The following is a 27,310-nucleotide window of genomic DNA, read 5'->3' on the forward strand; positions in this document are numbered from 1 at the left end:
GTTTTAACGTACAGTCTTGCATATGTTGGACGTCTGCGTGAGCATTACAGAAACTACTTGTTCATACCAAAATATAGCCATAAATGTGTTATTATCATCTGCACAATATTGCCTCTGTTGCGACAACAAAGGGTGCTTTATACTGTTATTTAAAAACTGTTGCATTGTACAGTTATAAAGTTTTGACAAACAGACGGTAAGATCATATAAACTGCATATAAAGCAGTATATAAAGCAAACTGATTTGTGTGTTGTGAAATGAGAGAGGAACGACGGTACACTTTTACAATTGAATATATAAGGGTGAGTCAAAGCCTATCCACAATAATATGTGTTCGTTAGAAAGCAGATTAATCAGGATACTTTCTGATGAAATATAACAAAGAAAAAAAACAAGATGTAAAAATATACAGCGCTCATTATCCAAAAACAGGGGATTTAGTGGGGTTGGGTTAGGGTTATGTCTTCTCATTACACCGCATGTGTTTCTACACAAATACAACAACTGTTACTTCATGTTACATCAGTAAAACGCTAAAAATAAAGATGGAAGCTTATCATGTTCAATAAGGATGGGATAAGAAGGGTAATAAAAATATGAAATCTTCTTTAGGAAGTGTTTCATCCCACGTCGCCTGTTTCCACAGAGCATCACTTCGTCTACTCGTTTCACACTTTGTGCGTTCCTACTGTATGATCCTCTTCATTATATTTCCTCTGTTTCTTTCGGCCCAGGAAACGTTAAAATTTGAGCAAGCGCAACGTCTCTGCAAGCGTTTTAATGTATAATTATTTTACCGTATGTTTCACACACACCGAGACTGCTTGTCCCAAGCGGAATCATGGGGAACCGGAGCCTGACCCGGCAACACAAGGCGCAGGGCACGGGGGACACGCCCAGGGCGGGACGCCACTCCATCGCAAGGCACCCCAAGCAGGACTCGAACTCCAGACCCACGAGAGAGCGGGACCCGACCAAACCCGCTGCACCGCTCCGTCGCCACACTCCCTCTCTATTTTTCTATATATCTAATTATGTCACATCTGTCCACATTACTTGTGCTTCCCATCATTTCTAATGGGAGAAACATCCCTACTATACAGGATATTGTTGTGTTGTGTCTTTGCCTTTTGCAGTACACATTACTGTGGTATAACAAAGGCATAACACTGCATTACTGGTTTGTAATCTGCTCTCTTGTGCCTCTAACGCTGTCTGCATTACAAGGTTGACGACGATCTGTGCCGGATTTGGTGCACGTCATGTCGCTGTTGGTCAGACTCTCTGCCACCGGGCCTTAGCAGAATGCACGAAGAAGTTAAAATAAATGATTTAATGTAATGACAACGCAAGTCACTCGTAAGAGTACCGCCCTCTTACACTTCACATTTATTAGACAGCAGGTTGAAATTATCCTGGCTGATGTCAGGGAGACGTTACCAAGGTCTTACGGCTGCCGTAGTTATTGATCTGCTCTTGCTAGGCTTCGAAACGCAAGTCAGCAGTTAGTGTGCGTTGACCGGGAGGAAAGACCCGAACCCCACCTGCCGATCTGACGTTCGGGGTGAGCGCACTGCCCCAGCGCATGAGCTCCTTTATATGTACTGTATATGCGTCACAATGACTGTATTTGTCCTTCGTAGTTTGCGTTGCTTTCTTGGCAAGCTCTGGTGCTTTAGTATGTGTAGCAAGTGGTAAATCATTTGCGGAAAGCGAAACGGCGAGAGACACGCCCGCACCGGCCGCGTGAGCAATCGGCCGAACGGGGCGGAGCTGCTCGCGTGTGGACCGGCTTCAGTTCCGTCGGAGTCCAATGAGCCTTCGGTTGCTTCCTGGGAGTTTGGGGGCCTAAGGGAGGCTGTTCCCGAGGGAGGTGCAACTGTGCGACGGAGAGCCAAGACCAAGAAGCAGAGCAAAAAACCCCTTTATGTGACACTTATGCTCGTTTTACTGAGACGTGAGCGTCCCGCTGACGCTCGCTGCTTGAAGGCCTGATCCGCTGTAGCCTGCAGGGCTGACGTTCCGTTCCCAGCTACCGAATACTGGCTATGCCATTTGCCACCAGCTGTGTAAATGTTCCTGTCGTGAAAACACGCAATAATCTGCGCCGCTCACTTTGGATTAAGGCACAAAGCGGCTATGAAATAATAATAGAAAGTAACAGCGTGGGCGTTTGTACCGCGGTAGCAGAAGCCTCGTTTCAGTCGATTCAGACACGCGGCTCTCTCGCGGTAAGTTAAGGCGACGGCCCTCCGTGGACCTTAATCCTGGGGCTGAAGAGGAGGATATGCATCCGTGGGCTGGCAGCAAGTGCTGTTTGCAGAGATTAGGGAGCAGGGCCTGCTTAAACAGGAACCGCCCAGGGAGCCCCCAATGGCAAGCAGAGCTCAATGGACCTGAGCGTTCCTCCGCCAGACTCCGAGAGGCCTTTCGTGCGAAAGCACCAGCTTGCCTACGCTGACCGCATCCGTCCACCCTTCTTCCCTCTGCAGCGGCTACCATGGTTCATAAAGCACGATGGACTCTGATAGGGGTTGACATACAGTAGCAGTCAAACGCTTACGTGCACCTGAGTGTCGTGGGCAGCCTGGCTGTACTTGTCGGGCGCGAACTGGGGAAAGCAGTCGAAGAGTGCAGGCAACCCACCCGCGTCCTCAGTCTCTGCTGCAGAGGACTTGTTCGCCAAATGCCTTCTAAAAAAAAAACCTAGTTTTTGATAAACGTGCTCAAACTTTTGACTGCTCCTGTATGATTACTTATGCGACAAGGAATCTTGCAATGTTAGGAAAGCGACGAAGATTTACCCTATTTTACAGCAGGGTGTTTTTACCGTATCAACACAGCGTCGCCGCTTTGATCGAGAGAATTGCAGCGAACGTGGGATTCGAACCAGGAACCTGTAGATAGTAAGAGAACAGCCGCAAACTGTACGATGCCATTTATGTTACCGTCTCACTTTCCGAAGCTGTTTCTAAATACCATTTACCTAGTTAAAAAAAAAAAAAAGAAAAAAACAAAATGTAAAGGTTTCAGTAAAGCTCATTTGTTTTAATATCCTTAATTTTTTTTTTTTGCCTTTTTCTCCCCTGTTAATTGACACCCAGTTTTTACTTTTCCTGATAGTTTCACCTTGAAAGGCGTGGCACGTGGACATACCTCTCCTCCGATGTGCATTCCGCGAGTTCCCCACTTTTCACTGTACAGGGTGCCGGTTTCACACTCAGAGGAGAGCGACGCTCACCCAGTCCTACCTGCAACCCCGTAGGTATCCCCACGGGCAACCGAACACTGTCATTCTCGAACGTGGTCCGACTTGTGTTCTCTGGGCCTCTGTGGCGAGTCCTTTTACATACATATTTTTACACATTTTTCATCCAATGATTTCAGACACAGCGCGCCGAAGCTTCAGGACAACGTCCGGTTCTTGTGGGATGCCAGTCTGTCGCACTAATTCAACTTATCACCTCTTATGTATATAGTGATCGTATTGGAATATCCAGTGCGCCACTCGTAAATGTAATATGCGTCACAATCACTGTGAATTAATTGCTACTGTACTTTGTTATGCCGTTCATATGTAGTTGCGTAAAATAAGCAAGACAGCAGACAGGCATCTTGCGTTATTGTACAGCTTTATGCTTTTCTCGCTTTTTATGATAAATATATATATATTACAAAGTATTACAGGATTGTTACATGTGTGCATATTGTTCTAATTTGTCTTTATGGATTTTTGACGTATAATGTAAACCATTTTACGTTTATTTATGTAGGAGATGCTTTTCATCAAAGCAACTTCCAATGAGCTCTATGTAGTGTTATCAGCCCACACACCTTATTCACCATGGTGACTTACACTGCTAGATACACTACTCACACTGGGTCACTTATCCATACATCAGTGGAACACACACTTTCTGTCACTCATACACTATGGGTGAGCCTGAGTAGCATGTCACATGGGAGGAAACCAGAGCACCCAGAGGAAACCCACACAGAGATGGGGAGAACATGCAAATCCCACACAGACTGAGTGGGGATTGAACCCATGCCCTCTCGCACCACCCAGGTGCTGTGAGACAGCATCACTACTCACTGTACCACCATTCCACCCATTTGACAGTAATGCCCAGAGAGGTGTATTTGTAACAATATATTTATACGTTACACAGACAACATTTTGATTTTGATTACAGTACCTCTGATGTCTGCACGCAGTGGCCCCTTAACCTCAGCGGTGCGAGCAGTGCGAAAATATTTCGGAAAAGTTTCGAAAACGTGACGTCTCGTGTGAGTTCGCCCGCAGCACATGAGCAGGATGGTGCTCTAATCAGGACCTGATGTCAGGGTTGACGCAGCCTGTCACTTGTTCCACCAGTTGCACCTCTCGGAAACAGCGTCAGGTTAGGGGACTCTCTATAAAGGAAGACTGAAGGATCATTCCGTAAACGTAGTAACGCTTCACATGTTATAACACAGTTACTAACATATCGCGACATACTCATAACTCGCATGGACGGCTGAGAACTGTTAGTGTTCATAGAATATTTGTCTTTGGATCGAAAATAACGTCAGTTGGCATTTAAAGATTTCGGCAGTTCACTTTCGTGCCGCAGCTCATTTTAATTGCGCACCTCTGGCCGAGTTCTTCTGCTGAAAGCGTGACTTTAATGTGTCACAGAAATGGCGCTTTAGCATAGGGAACGTGCAGATCTCTGTTCCGCCCTAGAGCTCGGTGCCCCACCACTGCGCACGCCTGTAGACCCGAGAGTTGCAGTTGAGGAATCCTGGGTGGGACGCTGTCGTCTCTCCGGTCCGTTCACTTTACCTGTAGAGCATCAGGCACGGAAAGCCGTTCGAGGTGTTGGCAACCCCGGGTTGCTGCGCTTGCTTCACGAATAAGGGCATTTACGCTTATTCCTAAATCTACCTGCTACCTGCAGTTGTTCACCCGTTTATACAGCTGGGTGATTTTACTGGGTAAGTACCTTGCTCAAGGGTATTTCAGCAGGAGTCGAGATTCAAGCGTGCAGCCTTCAGACCTTACTTGCGTTCCGCCCTGGGGATGAGTGAAGACGACGCTGGCTAAGAGTGGTAACTTTTCTCATGTAGCAGGAGCGCAGCACACCTTCCATTAAAAAAACCAGGATCTTTGGGTGAAAGTTATCAAGGCAGCAGTGGCCATTGTGCCAGTGCCACCCCCTGGGTTTCGGGTTCGATGGTCTAACGGGATCAGGGAAAGGCTGCAGTGACGATGCAGTCTCAAGGGCTTACATGCTCAACTTGTCTTCTTTTGCAGTTCCACAGATGATGATGGGGAGATGGTACGCAGGCTGATATTCAGTAGGCAGGAGCACAGGGGACAGTGGCCACTGGGCAAGAGCATGCTGGGTAATTATCTCAGGCGCAGACAGCACAACGCTGGGTTTCAGTAAAGGGGAAATTACACACAGCCTCGTGTCACACTGCTTGTTTTACTGCTGATATTCATCTGAAAACCCCTTCAGCAAGTTAAAATGTTCAGATCGTGTGCCTGCTGCCCATCATAAATGATATCGGCAAACAGTTCTCCAAACAGCGGAGGGCACATCCTCAGTGACACAGCAGTACAGTGGATTACTAATCTTTGAAGAGAAAAAAAAATTCTTTGGTTTTATAATGTGCCCACGTGTACGTAAACTCGGAGGGGGACTGCCGTCCCGCATCATAACTGTCTTACCTGTGGAAGCTCGGAGAAAAGTCTCATGCGTATCGCTCGCTGACCCATTCGTGGACATTTGACGTTTGTTTCTGTGCCAAATCATTTCTCTCTGTCATTAAATCCTTATCATAAAGTAAATAGCTGCCTGATTATGTCACAACAGACTGCTTATTGAATGCTGCCTATAAACTACAGAGGTTAATATACTTTATGTGTTTGCTGTCATGCTGCTTACTTCATATGACATCACTCCATCCTCAAGTCTGAAAATAAAGTAGTCAAACAGACTGTCACTTTTTTTTTTTTTTACGTGCTATAAAATTTTAAGCTGTTCCAGTCTTAATGGCATTTTTACATTTTAACCTTCTTTGTTTTTTCGTGTAGTTTGTTTTTACTGACTGAAGGAAGGGACGATGGATTCCGAAGCCATTGAACGTACCTACGCGGCATGTAGATCACCGTCTCATCTGTAGCACCACATTAAAGGACCTTCCAGAGCTCCCTCATCAGCACCATGAACATCACCTCAATACATTCAAATTTCTCTCAGGACCATAATATTACAACCGACCCCCTGGGTAGTCATGCCATTTGGGAAGTGGTTGTGATTATACTCATCACTGGACCCCTTTCCTTGATCACCATCATTGGCAACCTTCTGGTAATCATCGCCTTCCGACTGAACGGTCACCTGCGCACTGTGAGCAACTATTTCCTGCTGAGCCTGGCTGTGGCAGATGTGATCTTGGGCGCCATCTCCATGAACCTGTACACTACATACATCATCATGGGCCGCTGGACACTGGGGAACCTTGCCTGCGACATCTGGCTGGCCATCGACTATGTGACCAGTAATGCTTCTGTCATGAACCTGCTGATCATCAGCTTCGACCGCTTCTTCTCCGTCACCCGGCCTCTTACCTACCGGGTGAAACGCACACCCAGGCGAGCCGCCATCATGATCAGCCTAGCCTGGACCATCTCCTTTGTGCTCTGGGCACCCGCCATTCTGTTCTGGCAGTACGTGGTGGGCAAACGGACGGTACCCAAGAACCAGTGCTTCATCCAGTTCCTTTCGGAACCCACCATCACCTTTGGAACGGCTATTGCTGCCTTCTACCTCCCTGTAACTATCATGATCATCCTTTACTGGCGCATCTACCGGGAGACGGAAAACCGATCCCAGCAGCTGGCGGGGCTGGTAGGCACACCAGACTACAGGGGCACGTCCTCTAGGTCCAGACACCAGGAGACGCACTCAAGCAGCACTAAGAGCAGCAGCTCCAGCTCTGCGGACACTCAGGGTGAGGAGAGCCAGAACAGAGAAGTCCAGTCCAGCTGCTTCCCCAGACAGAACACAACCCGACTGCTGACGGGGAAAGGAAGTGAAATAACTTCACCATCCCTTGGCAGAAGGGCATACCTGAAAGCAAATAGCAACGGGAGTTGGAACGTGGATGACGAAGACGTCTCCAGCTGCTCATCGTCAGGGGAGGAAGATGCAGCGAGGAAAGACAAGGGTTCTGCGGTGGTACACGTTCCTCTGATTGAGATGGGTAACAAATCAAGAGGACAGACGCAAAGGTACGAAACTTGCGCTGTTCCCAGAGTTCAAGAGTCAGGGGCCCAGCGGTTGGGCAGCCAGTCTTCCTTAGACCAAGCCAAGCCCTCTTCCCTGACGTGGCCTAAATCCAAGAAGAGCCGGAACACATCCCTCATCCGGGAGAAGAAGGCTGCCAGGACCCTTAGTGCTATCCTGTTGGCCTTCATCTTGACGTGGACACCCTACAACATCATGGTGCTGGTCTCCACCTTCTGCGACCTCTGTGTGCCAGGGAAGCTCTGGCAGCTTGGCTACTGGCTCTGCTATGTGAACAGCACAGTGAACCCTATGTGCTACGCGCTGTGCAACAAGTCCTTTCGGGTCACCTTCAAGATGCTGCTGCTGTGCCGCTGGGACAAGAGGAAGTGGGCCAAGCCTCACCTTAGTGCTCCGTCCCATCTCAGACCACACAACTCCAGCAGTGTCGCGTGACTCGCTGTTTATTTAAATGTGTTCCTCTCCTAACGCCCACCCCCTGCTGCCTTCATCCTGCTCTATGTCTTCATTTCCACAGAAGGCATTCCACCCTCACTCGAAGCCTGTTGGCGACATGGAGAAGTGTGGCCAGACTCTGTCCCAATAAAAATAACAGACGGAGAAGCAGAACACTTCTAATATTTCACAGCCTTTTCAAATGCATACAAGCAACATATGTTCAGTATATGATGACAATCTCTAGGCTGGAGACTAAAGACCCTGGTGTCCTGAGGATTCGTAACTGATTACAAACCTAGAAGTGCCTTTCGTATTCCGGGATGTGTTTTCTGGCTTTTGGGTGAGAGGGGTATTGTAGGTGGAGGTTACACTGTACTTTTCACTTCTCCACACTGCAGTCACATCGCATTGTCCTGAACCTGCCATACTTTGGAAGTTTTGAGTGTTACCAAAACGTACGAGCATGCACTTGGTGGACTGATCTCACTGTCGACAATAATGATGAACAAGAGATATTAACAAAGGCAAGTATCCTGCTAACAGTTATATTTTCTTTATAACTGGTGAAAAGATGGTTTAAGTTTCTAGTGTGACTAATTGATGTCAAATTCGGTACCAGTTCCAGGGAAAAGACATAATGCAGTCTAAACCATATAAAATATTCCTTTGTTTAATTTATAAATGTGTCTTTTAAGCTGTCCCATTTGTCCAAATAAATCTTTTGGCCGAGGCTCTGTCGAAGCATTCCGCTAGGGATGTTGGATACGAGGTCGTCCTGATTTCAGAGACACTACATAAGGGACTGTTGTTCCAGAAGTCACAGTTTGGTTCATTCAGACATTAAAAACTTAGTTCTGATGTTCGGCGTTAGCTGAGCTTCTAAACTTGCAAGGTGATTCATCTAAAGCACAGCTGCAGTCTTTCTCTGTATGTATGATCTGTCACTGAGGCCCAGGTTCTCATCTATTTTCTTTACACATTGTTCAAGGCCATTTTACAGTACTGGTCAATACTATAACGTAGAATTGCAAGTCTTCATAAATCTTTGAGCGGATGGAGAAAATATTTAAAAAAAAAAAAAAAAAAAAAATCAAATTGAAGAACTGATGATTACACAAATCTCATTCTGGACCAGAGGTCTGCAGAATAGTGTGTGCTGAACATCAGAAGGAAAACCGCTATATTTGCATGTTTTTTTTCAATAATAAAAAATGCAGCTGTTTTATATTAAAGATGCTTTGCCTGCTTAACTGCTCAGTGAAGCTCACTTTTCCTTCAGTTTCAAGTGCCCCTTTGCTGAAGCTGAATTTTCATAGCTCTCACTATTACACCGATCTCACGGCCAGCTGAGGCCTGGCTGTTATTTATACTGTGTTTACTAGGACTGCGCTCTGTTTTGAATAAGTTCACATGCTTGAATTACAGTGTGGATTCAAGCATTTAATACTGGCTGCATTACAAATATCTTTCTCTAGTTAACAGTTGTGTTGAAAGTGCAAAATAACCAATTATATATTCAATTTACTCATATCTGCTCATATCCAGATATATCCTCACACACTGCAGCATGTCTTTCTGACACGTCCACTTTGATGAGTGATCACCACCTGTGACACATGCTCTCCAAGACTGGAGTCCTGTACCTCCCTGCTCTAGTGCTTCATCTTGTCAGGAGCTCTTAATGGCACTGGACAACTTGCTCATCTCATCTTCACTAGTAATAGCACATTCTTGAAAGTTAACAATTGACTCCGATCTTTCCTTCTCCTAGCACATGGCAGTTGTAACCCACTCCAACAGACGTAATTTCTTCCACGTCTTTCAAATCCAGAAGCACTGCAGCTCTTCAGATCTGGTTGTCTGCTCATCCCCGTCAAAAGGAGTCCATCAAGGACAAGGCTGTTTGTTCTCAGTCTTGGCCCCAATGCGGTTCAATTAGCTCCCATTGTCTTACTAAATTCCTTCCAGAATTCAAAGGTCTCAGAGCTCATCTTCCTGACATACTTGTATTTCCCTCAAAAGCTCCTAACAGCTTTGTTAGTCCTTCAGCACCTGCCTTTAATCTATTTTCCTATTTCAATACTGGAGGTGCAATGGCACAGTGGGTTTGGCCTGTGCCTGCTCTCTAGTGGGTCTGGGGCTCGAGTGCCGCTTGGGGTGCTTTGTGATGGACTGGTGTCCTGTCCTGGGTGCGTCCCTCCAGCCTTACGTCCTGTGTTGCCAGGTTAGGCTCCAGCTTGCCGCGACCCGGCTCAGGACAAGCGGTTTCAGACACTGTGTGTGTGTCTCAAAGTCACTTTGAAATTGCTGGTCTCAAGCAACCTGTGCTTCAGTAATTGTGTGCATCTAAGCCCTTTCATATTGGACTCTATGTAGCTCTGGAGAAGTGTCCATCAACTACATCAGTGAACACGTAAATGCGAAAAATATTATCCTTTCTAAGTAAAAGCACAGAAAATACAAATAAGGACCTATAAAGCCTCCTTGATACTCTGAAAGAACTCCGAACAGTGGGCACATCCACAAACTAAAGTTGGACATAAATATAAGACCCACAGCTACATGGAAGGCTGTCTTCCACTTTGAACATAATAAACACTTCTTTGATGGGTTTTCCCCTAATTAAGACAACGGAACAGTTACACCTACCAATGCTCCACAAAATGCTCCTCTGACTTCTAGCAAACATCTAAATTATTTCCAGAACAATCCTATGAATTCAACCCTTAAAGGCAGCATGTCAAAATATCATCAACTTCTTGTGCCAAAATTTTATTGGAAAAGAAAAATAATAATGTATCAAACAAAATTCCATTGGGAACCAAACAAGGTGTACATAAGTATAACCTTTTAACTGACCAAAAATAAAAACATTTAAAAGGCCACTGTTGCTAAACCAGTACAAAAAATGTTACTGTTAAATATTTTATCAGTATTGGTTAAATGATAACGTGATTTAGCTAAGCTATACAACATTACAATCATTTTAAAACCTTTAACACTGGCTGTAAACACATCCTTAAATAGAAACCATATTTGTATAGTTTACATGCACTGGGTTGCATTAAGCACAATTCCTCATTAAAAGGTCATGTAGCAATCCACTGACAAATGAGAGCTGCCATTTGCCATCATTCCTTTTAAGTGTCAGTATCTCTGAAAATACTGTTCATCAGCTTGAGGTAAAGTTCTACAGTAAGGCAAGACAACGGTAAGGGTGGACAAACAGTACAGTTTGACTTTGTGGCAGCCACTGCTCTGACTATTCTGTTACGTTTGCACTGTAAATTGTGAACATTTTGAACTGAATGGTAAGAACATAAAAGTAAATTTTATAAGTGTGTGTTTGTGTGTGTGTGTGTATATATATATATATATATATATAAAATAAGTTACAAAAGTTGCACACTACTTCACTTTATCGGATGCATTTCAACATTAACCACTGTTCAAACAAAGCAGCACACGCAGGGACAGTTCCTGTAATGACAGGGACAAGAATAAATGTCCATAATTTATCAGCAGTCATCTATTCTATACCAGGCCAATGAGTACCTCGCAGATCAACACTGCCCTCTAACGATTTTCCTTTGAGATGCTTGTCATTTGCAAAAATAAATAAGTCATGCCTCAGACTGAACATTTTGACTATTCATAAATGTAGTTTACTCCAGTCACAGTACGGTGTGCAAATGAATGACCTTGGAACAGCAACTAAATATTGTATTTTAAAATAGTCTTCCAAACATCAAAAGTACACAATCTTCCAGGTAAGTAAAGAACCTTGTACCCACAGTCAGGGAAGCTGGTGACTTGTCACCAAATAAATCCAAGAAGCAGAGCAGACTATACCACATGGATCTCAATACCATTCAGACATACGTAGTCCTCAAAACATAAACTTGGTTCAGCCTTCATGGTACAAAGGGAACAACAGAACCAAAGCAGTACATGTACAATTACAAAAACAAGACTAAGACATAAGTGACATTAAACATGTTATCAAGAACTTGAGAACACTGTTGACATCCTAAAAACCAGAATGTGCAACATAGAGCTGGAGAAACAAGAAGCTGGGAAAGAAGGCTTGTCTGAAAGTACTCCCTCCTTCCCTGTCTTGTTCAAGGTGGGGATAGATGTACTCCACAGTGGAAGCCCACCTCGTACTCCCTCTGGACCTGTAGTGAAGGGCTGATGTGCTGGGACAGGGGGTGAAGGGTGGTAAAGACACAGAGGGACACAAATGCAGTGGAAGTCATCACGATGGTGGCGTGTTCTGGTATATGGACGCCTTGTCTTTCAGTAAGTCCAAACACAAGTAGCAGCTCCAGCTTCCTGAAAGAATAAAAAGAAGAGTGTTTATGCAATGCCCGTACGCGGGCGACTGTTTCTGCCAGAGTCCAGGACACAACCCAGACCCAACAGAGCCAGGGTTTGCTCACATATTGAGCCACTTAAAACAGTAGCAACAGCAAAAAATACATAAGACCAAAAACGAGTTAAGACATTTTCTCCATCAACACAGTAGCATTAAACACTTTTGAGTAAATAAGCAAAAACAATGTAAAGTTGCACTGCTGCTAAACCTAAGGATTCGGGACAAGGAGAGAGACTGCTTGGCAACACTAACAATTTGAGATTTAGACACACACACCACCAAACACCGGGATAAGGAAATAAGAGAGACCCTTCCATTTACTTTCATTTCCACATAGAACAGCAGCGTGGCTACGAGAGGGCCGGAGGTGGAGGAGAGCTCAGTGCAGAGCTAAAGCGCACAGCGAGAACTGTACCTTCAGGAGGTTCTGACATGGGAGGGCTCAGACAGTACATGTGGTACCCTCGGTCACAGTCATCACAGAAGAGCAACTGGTCCTGTGACACAAAGACATCCAATGGCAGCATTGAATCCAACAACCATGTCCTGATGCGGCATCATACCTCTGGAAGAACTGACACTGGTCCATTGCTGATACAGATGACAACAGTAAAATCATTTTTCTTCTAGGCGGACTTACTTTAAATACATTTTGACATTGTGTAACTCCCACAATTAAGACTAGTCATGCAACAGTGTTTCTGTACAGTGTGTAGTAATAGCCCAATGTGCTGTTCAGGGCACCAGAAAGAAGTACTGATATGCATTAACATCTAAGGAAATAAAGTTCATCTTAGTCAGGGAAAAAACACCTGTTCCACAAGAGGTTTTATTCCAATTGTAGTGTATATGGGCTCAACTGATACCAGAAAGTTTCTGAGAAACATCTCCATGCAATGGAACAGGCAGCTGTAATATGGAAAAGGTTCAATGGAAAACCTCCAGGAAACCAGATGAGCATTAAACATGCCCCAGCAGGTGTCTGAGCAACTGGAATCCATCTCAAATCCATCCTGCAGTGACACACACACACACACACACACACACACACACACACACACACACACACACACACACACACACAAACTGTGGGATCTGTGCGTGGGGAAGATGTAACGCAATGTCCAGATAAGCATTGACAGTGGGACAAAACATACTTGGAGATGAAGCAGTACCAAACAACAGGAAGCCATTAAGAGAAGGAACAGATGGCACTTGAAAACACTCGCTTCTTAGTGATGGAAAGAAGACAAGCCACTAATTTTTCAGCAGGACTCCAGAGAAAAGTCACAGGACTTCTGTAAAATGCTAAGGTTTCCATCTTTCAGCAAGGTGACTCAAAATTTGCCATCATTTGGAAGAGTGAACAGCACAGTTGATGATGACAAGGAGGAAATACTCACGTCATTCTCTGAGGTCCCACAGACGTTGCAGCACTTACACTCGATGCATTGCCAACGATAAGTCTTAACTGCTGCCATCATGACTGGGGTGAACTGTAGGCAGGATGGGTGACCTGTGAATATACAAGCAAACAAAACTTCAGCAGGAAGGAGAACACTCAACCTAACTGCATCCCCAACAGAAGAAAAGAATTCATCATCAATGACACAGTAAAGCTCTTCATTTGGTTTTGACATATCAAAATGCATATCCAACACACTGAAAACCAAGATTTGACCTTGACACCACATTTGGAAAACGTGCTTTGTGAAGCTCTGAGTCGCAGGGGAACTGCCCAGAGAACAAAATGGGAAAGCACAGCTGTATAATGAAGTGACAATGATACTTGGTTCATCTAAAACTCTTTAGTGAAGCAGATACAGGCTTGTGTTGTACAACAAAAACTCAGTTTACAGACATTTTAGCAAAAGTACTAAAATTTGAAAAGTTAGGAGACATCCTCGTTTGATTTCATTTACTATTCATTTATAGCAAATTATGATGTAGAAAAAGATTCAGCCGAAAGAGGTTATGACAAATAAAAGTGATCACAGAATTACAACCTGAGGACAGCTGGTAGTGTACTGGTTAGAGTTGTCGTCTTTGAACTCACAGATTGAAGGTTCAAATCTCACCCACTGCTGTAGTACCCTTGCGCAAGATGCTTAACCTAAATTACTCCAGTAAAATTACCCAGCTGTAAAAATGGGTAAATAGCTGTAAGTAATTTAACACTGTAAGATGATTTGGAGAAAAGTGTCAGAAAAATTAATGTAAATGCATGATATTACCATTAATTAAATTATGACAATTGCTTTGTCTTCATCAATAAGTTGCAACCACCCGCGTTTCCATTCAGACTCAATTCAATGGGCAGCAATTCAGCTAACATGCACCGGCAAAAACAATGGTATTGGACAAACTGTGCCTTGAAAGTGGCATATCCACATATTTTGTTATGAAACTTACATTTGTTCACTCCAGGTTGTGCATCACCTTGGGGGGGGAAAAAAAAAAAAAAAAAAGTCTACAAAATAAATGAATTTGATAACACAACCAGCAGTGGGTGGTGCGAGAGGATGTGGGTTCAATCCCCACTCAGTCTGTGTGGAGTTTGCATGTTCTCTCCGTGTCTGTGGGGGCTTCCTCCCACAATCCAAAGACTCCCTCATAATTCAGGTTCCCCCATAGTGTGTGAGTGACAGAGAGAGAGAGAGTGTGTGTTCCACTGATGTATGGATAAGTGACCCAGTGTAAGTAATGTATCTAGCAGTGCAAATTACCCTGGTGAATAAGGTGTGTGGGCTGGTAACACTACATAGAGTTCACTGGAAGTCACTTTGGAGAAAAGCATCTGCTAAATAAGTAAATGGAATTATCATTTTATAGTGCATTTATAAGCTGATTTTCAACATGCTTTATTATGAAGAAGCTTTATGGGGTACAACTAATTCACAAAACATAGTATAGTCAAAGTTAAAAATAAAGCTATTATATCATTATATTTAACATGTACTCCTCAATGGCTTGAAACTACAGTGGGTTAACAAAGTGCCCAGTCTTAATGTTTAACTATACTGCGTAAATATCAGCACTGAAAAAACCACAATGAAAGAGCAACAAAAATAAAACTTAAAAAAGCCATTTTAAAAACAATAAAAGAAGAACAGAATCCATACATTATCACTTGTGCAGTCAGGATCTCGGTGATCTGGAGCCTTATCCTGGAAGCACAAGACATGTGCTATCTGCAGAGAATGCCAGTTCGTGGGAGAAGAAACTAACTCTCACAAACAAATGGCAATTTAGAGTCTACAATTAATCTGAAACACACATCTTTGGATTGTACTAGGAAATCAGAGTACCCAGAGGAAAGCTACACAAACGCAGGAAGAACATGTAAATTCGATAAGACTGAGCCAGATTTCAACAGTTCCAACCCACAGACAAGGAACTGTGAGGCACCTACTATACCACCCAAGAACAACTGCATAAAACTAAATAGAAAATAATAAATCATGAACTGGAAAACAGCATGAAAGTGAGGTGCACATAAGAAATTTTGAACACATGCATCTCATACATGTCCAGAGCAGTTCTGATATTCTGGAATATTTTTTAAATGGTTTTATTCATGTGTGGCAGATTTTTTTTAAGATAAGATAGGGGGAAAAAGGGGAACCTTTAACAGCACAGAAAAGCATTATTTATTGTTCTTCATTTAAATGTGTAATAATTAAGAATTTATTTTATGACAATTCACTTTAGAGGGAGAGCTTCAGGAACAAATGACACCAGAGAAGCTTGTACTAGACCAATGCATAAAAGCTATTCAGGTTTAAGTACTTGGAGAGATATGGAATATAGGCAGCATTACTAGCTGTTTTCCCCATTCTTGTACACATATGAATGCACAGTTCACCTTTTCATCCCCCCGGAACCAAAAGGGGACCTCACTCAACACCCACCTGATCGGCCACAATCTGAGCAGGACAGCAGCCCCTCCGATTGCCCTGTCTTGCGGTTCACTTTGGAGTCCCCCAGACAGAAGTCGCAGTAGTTGTTTGGCACTGCCAAGCCATCGGGCCCTTTTTTGGGTGCTGATCAGAAAAAAGATCCACAATTTTTTAAAAAAAAGAATATTCAGGTTTGATTTAACAGGCAGAACATTTAAGTTAAATTAATGCATGACTCAAAGAAAGCATGTGTAGCACGCAGCGACCCATTCCAGAACAAAGTATTTTTTGATGAAAGTACTACAGAATAGTGTCAAACACACATTTGACAGGGTTCTTACATCCTAGTCATAATGGGATATAGTGTTAGCAGGACTTCCAGTTGTCCCACTGCATCAGTAATTGGAGAGAAGAGTCAACTGGGGTAATAAGTAAATGCTGAAGTACACCAAAAACCTAAACAGGTTGCCAGGAAAAAGTCAGCACCACACAATTACTTCTACACACTACTGCTTTCCAACAAAAAAGAGAATATCACTGAAAATTTCCTAATTACACTACGATCGTGATATCAGTTAAAAAAGGAAAATAAACACACACTTAACTGGTTGGTGCAATCCATAAATAAAATAGTCCAACCCAGTTGTTCAGTTCGCCAGAAAAAATATTAAATAAAACAAAAGGCATAATACCAAGATCCTTAGGTACAATACAAGATATTTCAATTACAATTCAGCTATAATCTCCTTATGAGCACAATGGCAGGGGGGTGCAAACCATGCTCTGCCAGAAAGCAATTCTCCACCTTGGAGGGTCCCCTTACTGTAGCCATTCACCAAGCAATAACAGAGTTCCGCAAATCAGAATGCATACTGCTTTATGTAGCTATGTGGATTTATGCCGTACCATGCATTAAAAGGTAAACAGAGCTTGTACTGGCAAGCATCACAAAATGTTGGGAGTAATGAAAGATAGAATGTCATGACTGCTTAGTTTACAAAAGTGACATGTCTCATTGTGACTGAAATGTCATCATTTAAAAGTCAGTGAATATGAAAAGGGTCATTACTCAGTGAAAAGCTGTGAATGCAAACACTAAACAGCATTGCTAACCACATGAAGCTGATCATCAGGACTAATATGAAGGTGCCACTGCACAAAACAATTGACTTAGCTGTTGAATAAACAAGGAAAACAGATTTAGATCTTCTAACATCACTAAGAGGTTCCTTCTGACTTGAATTAAGTGAAAGAAGATAAGTGAGAAACATGATCCAATGGGGAAGCCGTGTGTGTTTGAGTAGCTTTAGCTCACTATTGTGCTCTTCTGGTCGCGGTTGGAAAGGAACTTGGCTCTCGCCTTCCTCCTCCTCCTCATCTTCTCCTTCCTCTTCTGCCAGGTGTGAGTGGGTGTAGTGGTAGCTCAGGCCCGGCCGGTTCTTGTAGCGCTTCCCGCAGACTGTGGGAACCGCAAGCCATAATGTGTAAAGATACTGCGAATGAGGCAAATGCATGAGGATTGCAGAAGTGAAGCAATTACTTTCACAAAGTCGTCAATAACCAAGAGCTGGAGCATGAAGAATGGTACAAATCTCACCTGAGCTTGGAAACATGGGTATAATGTTATTTCTTTGACAGCAGTTTAATTTTGTTGACAGCTGATCTGATTTTCTCACTGTGCCCATCAAGGTGAAGGATGGAAACCACAGTGAAGCAGCAATCAGTCATAAACAGCTGTATTGTAACCCCACTCAACAGCCATCATGAACACACAATGAACACACACAGTGTGTGAACTGTAAGTACCTTAACACTGTAAGTCGCCTAGGAGAAAAGCATCAGATAACTGAATGTAAATGGGACATGGGTGTAGTGCAGCACACCACCTCAACAGAAGTGTTTTAGAATGTCTCTGATTCAAAGGCATCAGAAAACACTTAAAAGCAGGATGTCAGGAAAGAGTAAAAGCAAGGAAAAGATGCACAATGAAAGAAAACAAGGAAAAATGTAAAATTAAGAATAAAGCATGAAGATATGTGCTTGTAGAGATTTTTGTTCATAAGCTCAATCTAAATAGAGGTAAGTCAAACAAGTACTAATATAATTCAATCAAGGTTACACCATGCTGGCATGGAAATGCTTGCATTTTGGGGTTTTTATGAAAACTGAACTACAGCAGAGAAGGCAGCGATGAATTTCACCTGAGCATTTCACTTGTAGATATTTGAAAAATATGACCATAGACTGTCCACGTAATATACTTGGAACTCTGATGATAAATCACAATTTACTATTTTGGTTTAATGTACATAAAAGCTGAAACTAAGATCCACAAGGTCAACATTCAAGGTTGAAAATCCCCATACTCAGCTCCAGGATAGGAAAGTAAATATGACCTAAACCTAATCTCAAAACCATGATTCTCCAAGAACAAATCCAGCCATGAAAGCACAAGTTATTAATGAGCTATGTACACTGATTAAAAGCTAACTCATTTACTAACCCTGGTAAAGCGTTAATACAGTGCTGTAGAAAGTCTAAGATATAAACATGCTTAATTTTACACATCAGCCAGCTGTAAGCTCAAGGAAGAAACAAAATGCATGAAACAAAAGGAAAAAAAACTGGAATCAAGCAAAGCTGCAAATGAACCTTGTATTATGTTTCCTCTTGCTATTTTGTCTAGTTTACTCTTGTCCTGATCATCCTTTATTATGCCACGGCAACCGTCTCCTGTCACACACACACACACACACACACACACACACACACACTTCACAAAGCCCTCAGCTAATGGGCAGACACAGGCAAGGCAAAATGAATGAGAGAAATATGTACGTCACTTTATATTAGGAAGGTTTTTAAATATACTTTTGTTTGTAACTTTCTGAGTACAAATAAACGAGACAAAGTGCAGTTACAGGGAGACAAGCACAGTATTGAGAAAATAATTAAGCAAATACTACTGAGGTCTCAGAAAAGGGATCAGACAAAGTGGAAATGGAAGGAAATGGAATGAGATGTTCCAGCTGCTCATTTGGACCCCTCAGAGACAGAGACTTTACTGCCAATGGCGCCTCATATGAAGATGAATCCTGACTGAAAGGCATGAACCCTAGTTAGAGACCTGGTGACTGCAGCAAGATGTACCTCACAAGGGAGTTAATTTAGGCTCATCCTTCTCAGAAAGGTCTCTCTTAGCAGGCTAACATGAGCTGAAAAATATGTACTGTTCCACATAAATATAAGTCTGGAATTCCTAAACTGAAAGTTTCACTATAAGGTATAATCCAGTGCTTCAAAGCTGTATGATATAGTTGAGATGGTTGATATAATGTGCATGTATATATAAACAGTTATTTTTTTTTTTTTTAAACCTGCTTTATGGGCCTTTGGTGGCTTGCTGAAAGAATCTCCAGTCCAGCTCTGTTATAAAACAAAGGAAGAAACAGGTGAAGGGAGCGGAGAGCAAGGAAGCTCCTGGAAATTAACACTTCCTGCAACCGGAGAGCCACTGTTTCTCAGATAGATGTTTAAACTTGTTTAAATGTTGTGTGGAATCTCAATTCTACATCTTTTTCTCCACTTCACTTCCGGAGGCAAGACATAAAATTAGCTAAATGTAAACTGCCTAATCCTTTAGGAAAACGTGGAGCTTAACACTGGTGTAAAAAGCCATGGAAGAATTTTCTAATGTGCTGATGGAGGATTTTCATGCAAGACATACAAGAAGATGAATGTCTGATACCTACTACAATAACACTTGCATTTGTTGAAAACTAGGATAGAAGTCAGTACCTGTAATTTTCATTTAAGTTCCTGAATATCTCTGCAAATACGTGCAGCAAACGTGAAGGATGAATTTTTTTTTTTTTTTTTTTTTTTTAAACCCAGCCAGAACCATTGCAACAGAGTCCAAAGGAGGTACCCTGATTTTGGAGTAATTTTTAACTACCATGAACCCTGAACCAGGAAAATATCTGAATAACTCTGTAAAACAGGGTTGAGGTCACAGCACCGACCAGGAACACTTAGATATAAAAAGCAAGAGAAATCAATCCCCAGCACTGCAGCATTAGGACATTATGAAAGGAGACAATAAGACTGGCTATCTGGTTGTGTTGACAAAACATTTCCAGCACATTTGGCATCCACCCAGTGTTGACCCATAATCTCTCAGGAGAGCACAGCAGATTTGATTTTACAGTAATGTTAATAAAACTGAAATTATATCTGATTCCAGTAAAAATCTGAAATCTGTACTGACCACTTGTAAACTCCCACAATTGTCTATGCAGTGCAGCAAATGTTGTGGGGATTACTTGGGGAGATGAACTCTGGTCAGAATTAAACTTTCAAATTCATCCCTAACAAAACTACAGATTACAAATACACCAATTTCTTGGTTTATAAATCTTTTTTTTTTTCCCCCAGAAATCTGCTCGATAGGCAAAAATTTGAACAATTTAAACAAACCTTTCCTTTTCATAGGGAAAGTTAGAACTTTCTGCAAGCAGAAACCACATACTCCAAAAATATCAAATAAGAAATTATTCCCATCTCACACAAGAATACAATTATCAAAATTTCCAACAACTGTTATTAAAGAATAAAAAAATACAGTACCATACATACATATCCATTTATGTATGTACTTATGTATGCAGTGTATGCATGGTGAAAAGTAAGAAAAACATCCATCCAATTTCAATATCCTGATCAGGGTCACGGTGATCTGCAGCCTATCCCTGAAGCACTGGGCGTAAGGCTGAGGGGGAACACACCCTAGATGGGATGCCAGTCCATTGCAGGGTAGAAAAGAAAGGAATATCGCATGAAAATGTAAAAGTTTATTCCTATTTTACCATAAATTATCCTAAACCTAAAAACTTAACTGAAACAGAGGCAAGAAAGTGATTAGTCTAGCTAGGCTAGTTAGATAATCTGTGATGTTTGAGAAGGGAAGAATGACAAGATCAGAAATAGAAAGAAAACACTGATGAAAATATTTTAATATTAAACATTAATAAATGGCTATTGCAAGAAACTCAAGTTACCAACATTTCTTTTCAAACTTTTTGGGAATCATTTTTATCACAAAATATTCAGATTACAGGTAGTCCTAAATTTATGACAGATGCGATTTACGGCTGTCCCATCATCTTAACTATACTGAGTACTGACATTTGGTCATAACTTTTAAGGATGACTGCTCCATCTGTTGTGCAATAGTATCATTTAGCTTGTGATTAAAAATGGCTAGCAAGCAAAAACGTCAGTGTTCTATTGGTGCAGAAAACTAAATAAAAGTAATTTTGAAATGAAAGTGAAAATAGTGCCGCATCAACATACAATCACAATATTGTACTGTATACTGTTTGTAAAAGTATTAACATGAGTAATGTACGAAATTCGTGGAAAAAATATAACAAAACCCTATTATAGAACATAGCATAAGTCTTAATCATTTGTTTTTATAGTTTATATAATACAGTCTAAGGAGATTTGCAACTTACCAACTACAGCTAGTCCTTGTAAATCACAGAACACAGCACAAGCAACCACTTTTAGGGAACGTAATATGACATTCGTTCCAATGATGCTCAACACCAAAGAGACTACTAGGTGCCAGTTCAACACGAGGTGCTAACTGAAAAAGTTCTCGGCATAAATTCATTTTGTAAAAGTAAAAATTTATAATGTGAATGTTGGCAAATCCAGTAATGGTTGTAATAATGTAAACAGTGGGCTAAGAATTAATAAAGCTTTTTTGTCACTCTGTGCTATTCATATGTAATAATCAAATAAATGCGGCATGTCTTAATATTTACCTAACATATAGATTCAGTTAGATGGGATCCAGATGGAAATTCTCTGAAATAGTGAAAGTAACATTAGCCAGCAGGTTTTCCACCTAATTTAGCAACTTGGAAAAAAATGCGCTATCAATTAAATCTGAATACAGACCAAGAAAACAAAATATCTGAAAGTCTTCAACTGCTACACTTTGTCTCTCAGTGTCTAGACTTCTGACATAGCAGCAGGGCATCATCAACAGCCCCTTGTCAACTCTTGTCACAGCAGATGGAGGACAGTTAATGCAGCACAGCTGGCCCACTACTGTAACCACCCCAGTGCCCAACCCTTCACTCACTATCACAGGCATACGGCTTGTCCCTGTCCTCCAGTGAAGCAGCATCCAGCTTCTTCCGGGTGTTGCTTCCTCCCCGACTCTGAGAGTAGAGAAAGCAACAGAGCTTTGTTAGTTCTGTTAGCATCCCATGTCTCAGAGCCACTGCTTCAGAGTGGAGCAACAATCATTAGTTAACACACTTTGTTCTTGCTTTTCCCTCGTCTTTTAGGGGTGTCTTCCTCATAGTCTTCATCATCTAGGTCATCTAGGAAGTCCTCAGGCTCCAGGATTCTCTACATTGTAAAAGTTGGGGGGGGGGGAATGTGACTTACTGTAGTTTGTAAGTTAAAGAACATATATTTAATTTACTAGATATTCAATTTATAAGTGAACAGGAAGAGGTATCCACATGCCTGTCAGGAAAGCGTAACCCCACTACGATAACCTGAACATTGTTGTTTTCTTTAAATGAGAGAACTGCTGTTGAGTACAACTCTGCCATACGATCATATTCTCCAAGGAACTTGAGAACATTTAGGAATCAACAATAAGCCATCATTTCTGGACATCAAATACCATGTGTGAGAAAACTAGATTCCTAGTCACTGCCACAGTGGCTCCAGTACCTTTCTAAGGCGTGTGGCTGTACTGTGAGAAACGCCTGTGGGTTCAGCCAGTCCAGGCTCCTCGTCCATGCTACGCAACTCTGGGGTTCCGCGTTTGTCCAAGGGCTCCCCCTTCAGCAGAGCCTCCAGACTGCTACCATCAGCCGCGGTGGCCAGGTTGTCCTTCTTCACTCCTAGGTCCAGCTCTGCTAGAAAATGCCACAGTCAGCAGGAACAAACAGGGCAACCATTTCTCTTGAATAGCACCTTCACTGAGTATGGTTTCAGAGAGACATTTCCTGTTAATTCAGATGTGGCTCTTGGAGAAGCAATCTACCTGATTTAACGGGGGGAAAGGCAAGACGGGGGTCCTCAGAGGGATGTGCATGCCTCTTCTTTCTCCAGCGGCGGGCAGGGTAGGTATAAAGTTGTCCATGGTTGACCCCTAAAGGCAGAGAAACAGAACGACAGGGAAGATAAGCAAGAGGACGACCCACCACTTAACTACTCTAGTGACAGGAAATAGTTTTAACACAATGAGGTGATAACTTGGGTGGACCAACCTGGACTCCTGTGTCTCTTCTCCATCCAGATGTAGCAGTTGCTCTGAGCTACACGAGTCTGAGAGTCCAGGAAAGGCATGTGGACGCTCCTCTCAGCACACAGTCTGGCATTGTAGCTGTGGCACTGCTCCATGGCATCCTTGTAGTACTGCTCCCCCAGCCTGAGAACAGCACGAACCATCGAGCACACAGGGAGGATGACACCACAGCTCTCAACTCATTAATATTTAGAGTATCTGACTGCATACCTACAACACCCATGTTTGTAGGCGACAAGTCTTGGCAAACTTTACGAGCCAAGTATGGTTTACGGTAAAAGACAACATGTTAACCTCAGTAACCAGCTGCAATCTAACAAACATGTCAGTACCTTTCTCTTCTTCTTCAATGCACCTTTGAGTTGTATGCTTCAGAGAAAAGTGTCTTCCAAATGAATGTAAGTGTAAATAAAACATATAACAATGCTTAGTGAAAACTACTCATTTTATGGGAAGGGCTATCAAATGTAATAAAATGAGGCAGTATCACTACACTGACAGTGACACACACTGGGTCTTAACTTATAATAACAAAAAACATGATGATGTAAGATTAATGTTCTGAATGAATGAAAACCACGTGACCTGAATGGCAGCATTTCGAACGCTTACTACACATATAATCAGGCACATGATCGTGTTGACGGTAAACTGCACTCATGATGATGTGCAGCGAAGTGTAATAGGGGGTATTACTTTGTACCGCGTTGAACAGGACATGGATGAATGCAGTGAGAAGTGTGCGCGTGCGCAAACCGGAGCTCTGTGTGTGCATTTCGTCACGTCACTATATGAGGACCAAGAATGAATAAAAAGTCAGCCGCAGCTCTGTTAAGCAAGTGTTCACACTGATGCAGTGTTAACTTACCACTCTTGAGTGAACGCTGAGCTACCTCTGTGGCACGGAATTTGTGCAAGTTACGGACATTAAGCAGAGCTCTCTCCACAATGACTGTCTCAGTCAGTCTGTGTGAATGATGAGGCGACTCGGCTACGGTTAGCTCCGTCCTTGCACACACAGCTACCGCACTCAAACCAGGGCACGCGTTTAACTTCGGCTCTAACGTAGTTAAAAGCAACTTCACAGAAAGACGAAATACTTACATTTTGACAACATTCTCCACAACCGCAGCCATGTTCACTCCCCCGCACCTAGTTATTCCGAATTAAATATTAGGAATACAATAAAAACGGAAGCGCTGGCAACTAAACAGGAAATGACGTTTGACACCGTGACACGTGATTGGTGTTCCTTTGCCAGGACGCAAGGTGACGCTGCCTATGATGGCTTAAGGGATGGAAAAAAATGCTACTAGTCTAGTGTTTGGAGGTGCTTGACTTGAATGGCATTATAAACACGCATAAAATAATTAGCCTCAGGTAGCGAATGGCCAATCCTTGCTGAAATTCAAATTGCAAGTTTATTCCACCTGATTTTTTTGATAAAACTGATGCCCTCCATTTTTTTACCATGCGCTCACAAAAAAAAAAAAAATTCACTGAAATTATTACCCAGCAGTTTCCTCAACAAACTTTTGTCGTTTCAGTCGTGTTACCGTCTCAATGTTCCTCCGTAAAACTGTACAGTACAGTAGAATAACAAATATATGCAGGAGGAACAAGTCACTATTCTTCACTAGATGGCATCAGTGCTATTATCTCACGAACAGTTGGACTTTTTTTCTGGACGTTCTGCACACCTTCGTGGTGCCACCATGGCGACATCAGCATCAGATCAGTAGAACTAAATGGCTTTTTAGACTGAACGGAACTGGGAGACAAGAAATGTCACATAAAACATACACATGAAATTTTTTAAAAGAGGATTTTTTTTAAAATTCACGTATTTTATGTATGTTTTCTGTGCATTTTTTGTGTGGTTTATACATCATCATTATGAGCAATATACTTAATTTTGATAAACTAGCGCTATGAAACGAAGGCCCTCCTTTAGCTTGATGTTTATATCTGTCGAAAGTCCGTTATTCTTACAGCTGATTTTGTTTGTAAATGTTCACCAAACACTCAGAGGAAACATAGAACATAGTATGAACATGTCTGCTGTGACATGTTACAGTAATTTAAAGAATTCGGTGACGTGTCACCACGACCATAAGGCAATCGGTTAATGAAAATGGATTGGAAGTGAAGTAATTTTTCGCATTTTTTTGTTGTATATTTCTCTTTCTTCCTTCATGTTTTGTAATTTTGTATATTAATAAAACAATCAGCACTGATAGAAAAACCTGTGACAACTTCTGTAGCTTCTTTTTCCGTTTACTGTTAATCTGTGTGTCGTTTCTTAATTGTAAAATACACTATTTATTCCTGTTTGAAGAGACTGGGGGTTCAGTCTACTTTATATTTTTGTTTACAAAACAAGTCTCTGACCCTTAGTAACAGAGGTCAGTAAAGAACTACAAGTTTTACATCAATTTTGTGCCAGCCTATTTTACCCTGTGTAAATTACCCAAAGAGATTTTGTGAGGCTGCTGAATACAAATCTGAAAATTGTGTACTGTTAAGGCAGGGACCATATTTGTAGAGGTCTAAGCAAATCCTAAATATAGGTGTTTATGCTTTCGGACTCACCTGCACTGCAGTGCTGCAGTTCTACTCCAAGTAAAGGACAAGTTCCAGTTCACAAAACACACCATCCACCAAATATAAATAAAACGTGCAGAACTATAATCATTTCAGTAAGGCTAGGAATTTTTAAATGGAATAAACCATATCAAGAAACATAACAATTAACTACACATTAATTTCATGACATATCTGAAAAGATAAGCACTATGCTTCTCTTTCAGGAACATCAAGCTGACAAAAAAACCTAACTTATTAAATAACATATCGAAGATCTTAGGGATGACAGACAGTATGTTTCATATATAGTGGGGGTGCGATGGCGCAGGGGGTTGGACCGGGTCCTGCTCTCCAGTGGGTCTGGGGTTCGAGTTCCGCTTGGGGTGCCTTGCGGTGGACTGGCATCCTGTCCTGGGTGCGTCCCCTCCCCCTCCGGCCTTACCCCCTGTATTGCCGGGTAGGCTCTGGTTCCCCGCGACCCCGTATGGGACAAGCGGTTCGGAAAAATGTGTGTGTGTTACATATATCAGATATATTTCCTTTTGACGTTCTCCACCAGAATTGGTGACTGAACTAGAGAAGCAGACCACAGCAAGAGGTCCAGGAGAAGGTGTGGATATCAAGCGAAAGATAGTGGCACCTTGAAAGGGCAAGACAAACAATCAGAAGGGCATTTGTTTGAATCCCGTCTTGCCAGAGAGGCAGATTGATGACTGGGGATATAAGTGCGGCAGCCTTGGTAACTCAGGCCTTGCGTGAGCAACAACGGGAAAGCCCTCCCTTTTCCCCGGTACAAAAAGCGCAGGGAACCTGAAAGGAATCTAATGTGGACGAGAGCTTTTCTAGCACTTCAATAAGCCTCTTTCATTCAGGCACAAGCTCAAAAATTCAAGGCAGCAAGTAGAGCGAAAGAAGGAAAGTGACCAAAAAAAACCCAACCTGCTGTTTTTGACATTACTTCTGGGAACATTACTTAATATTAGTTTTTGAGCTTTGATTTAATATGTAAACAATAGGTAAAGAATATTATATATTCTTCTTAAGTCTTTGCAGTTTGTCCTATTTGGCTAAAACCTCACTCTTTATTTGATTGTGTTCTTCGTAATATAATTATTGCACATACTTTCTTCAGATAAAGCAAAACAAACTGAACTGTGAGTATGACCTGGGTCTCGCAGTGCCTCGGTAGTGCAACAGGACATAGGTTCAATCGCTGCTCAGTCTGTGTGGAGTTCGCATGTTCTCCCTGTGTGGGTCCCCTCTGGGTGCTCTGGTTTCCTCCCACAGTCCAAAGACATGCTGTTCAGGTTCCCCCATAGTGTGTGAGTGACAGAGTGTGTTCCCCTGATGTATGGACGAGTGACCCAG

The 27,310-nt window shown here is 42.3% G+C and overlaps 2 protein-coding genes across 3 annotated transcripts; one reads left to right on the forward strand and one right to left on the reverse strand.

Annotated features, from left to right (window-relative positions):
- Positions 1 to 5,317: 5,317 nt before the first annotated feature.
- Positions 5,318 to 7,827, forward strand: LOC108925288 (muscarinic acetylcholine receptor M1-like). The gene is made up of 2 exons (XM_018737115.2): positions 5,318 to 5,392; positions 6,087 to 7,827. The coding sequence occupies exon 2, from the start codon at positions 6,217 to 6,219 to the stop codon at positions 7,735 to 7,737; it is 1,521 nt and encodes a 506-aa protein (XP_018592631.1). The 5' UTR covers positions 5,318 to 5,392; positions 6,087 to 6,216; the 3' UTR covers positions 7,738 to 7,827.
- Positions 7,828 to 10,605: 2,778 nt separating this feature from the next.
- LOC108925424 (zinc finger protein ubi-d4-like) lies at positions 10,606 to 24,533 on the reverse strand. 2 transcript variants are annotated; one of them, XM_018737323.2, is made up of 11 exons: positions 24,461 to 24,533; positions 23,319 to 23,479; positions 23,093 to 23,200; positions 22,777 to 22,961; positions 22,351 to 22,443; positions 22,172 to 22,250; positions 17,333 to 17,476; positions 16,030 to 16,161; positions 13,522 to 13,634; positions 12,534 to 12,615; positions 10,606 to 12,075 (listed from the first exon to the last, which is right to left on the reverse strand). In XM_018737323.2, the coding sequence occupies exons 1-11, from the start codon at positions 24,490 to 24,492 to the stop codon at positions 11,999 to 12,001; spliced, it is 1,206 nt and encodes a 401-aa protein (XP_018592839.1). In that variant the 5' UTR covers positions 24,493 to 24,533; the 3' UTR covers positions 10,606 to 11,998. The 2 variants fall into 2 exon arrangements, with proteins under 2 accessions (XP_018592839.1, XP_018592838.1); XM_018737322.2 differs by having other exon boundaries at positions 22,777 to 22,964.
- Between the last annotated feature and the right edge of the window lie 2,777 nt (positions 24,534 to 27,310).

The sequence above is a fragment of the Scleropages formosus genome, chromosome 13 (genome assembly GCF_900964775.1).
Source record: "Scleropages formosus chromosome 13, fSclFor1.1, whole genome shotgun sequence".
In the NCBI taxonomy this organism is placed as follows: Eukaryota; Metazoa; Chordata; class Actinopteri; order Osteoglossiformes; family Osteoglossidae; genus Scleropages; species Scleropages formosus.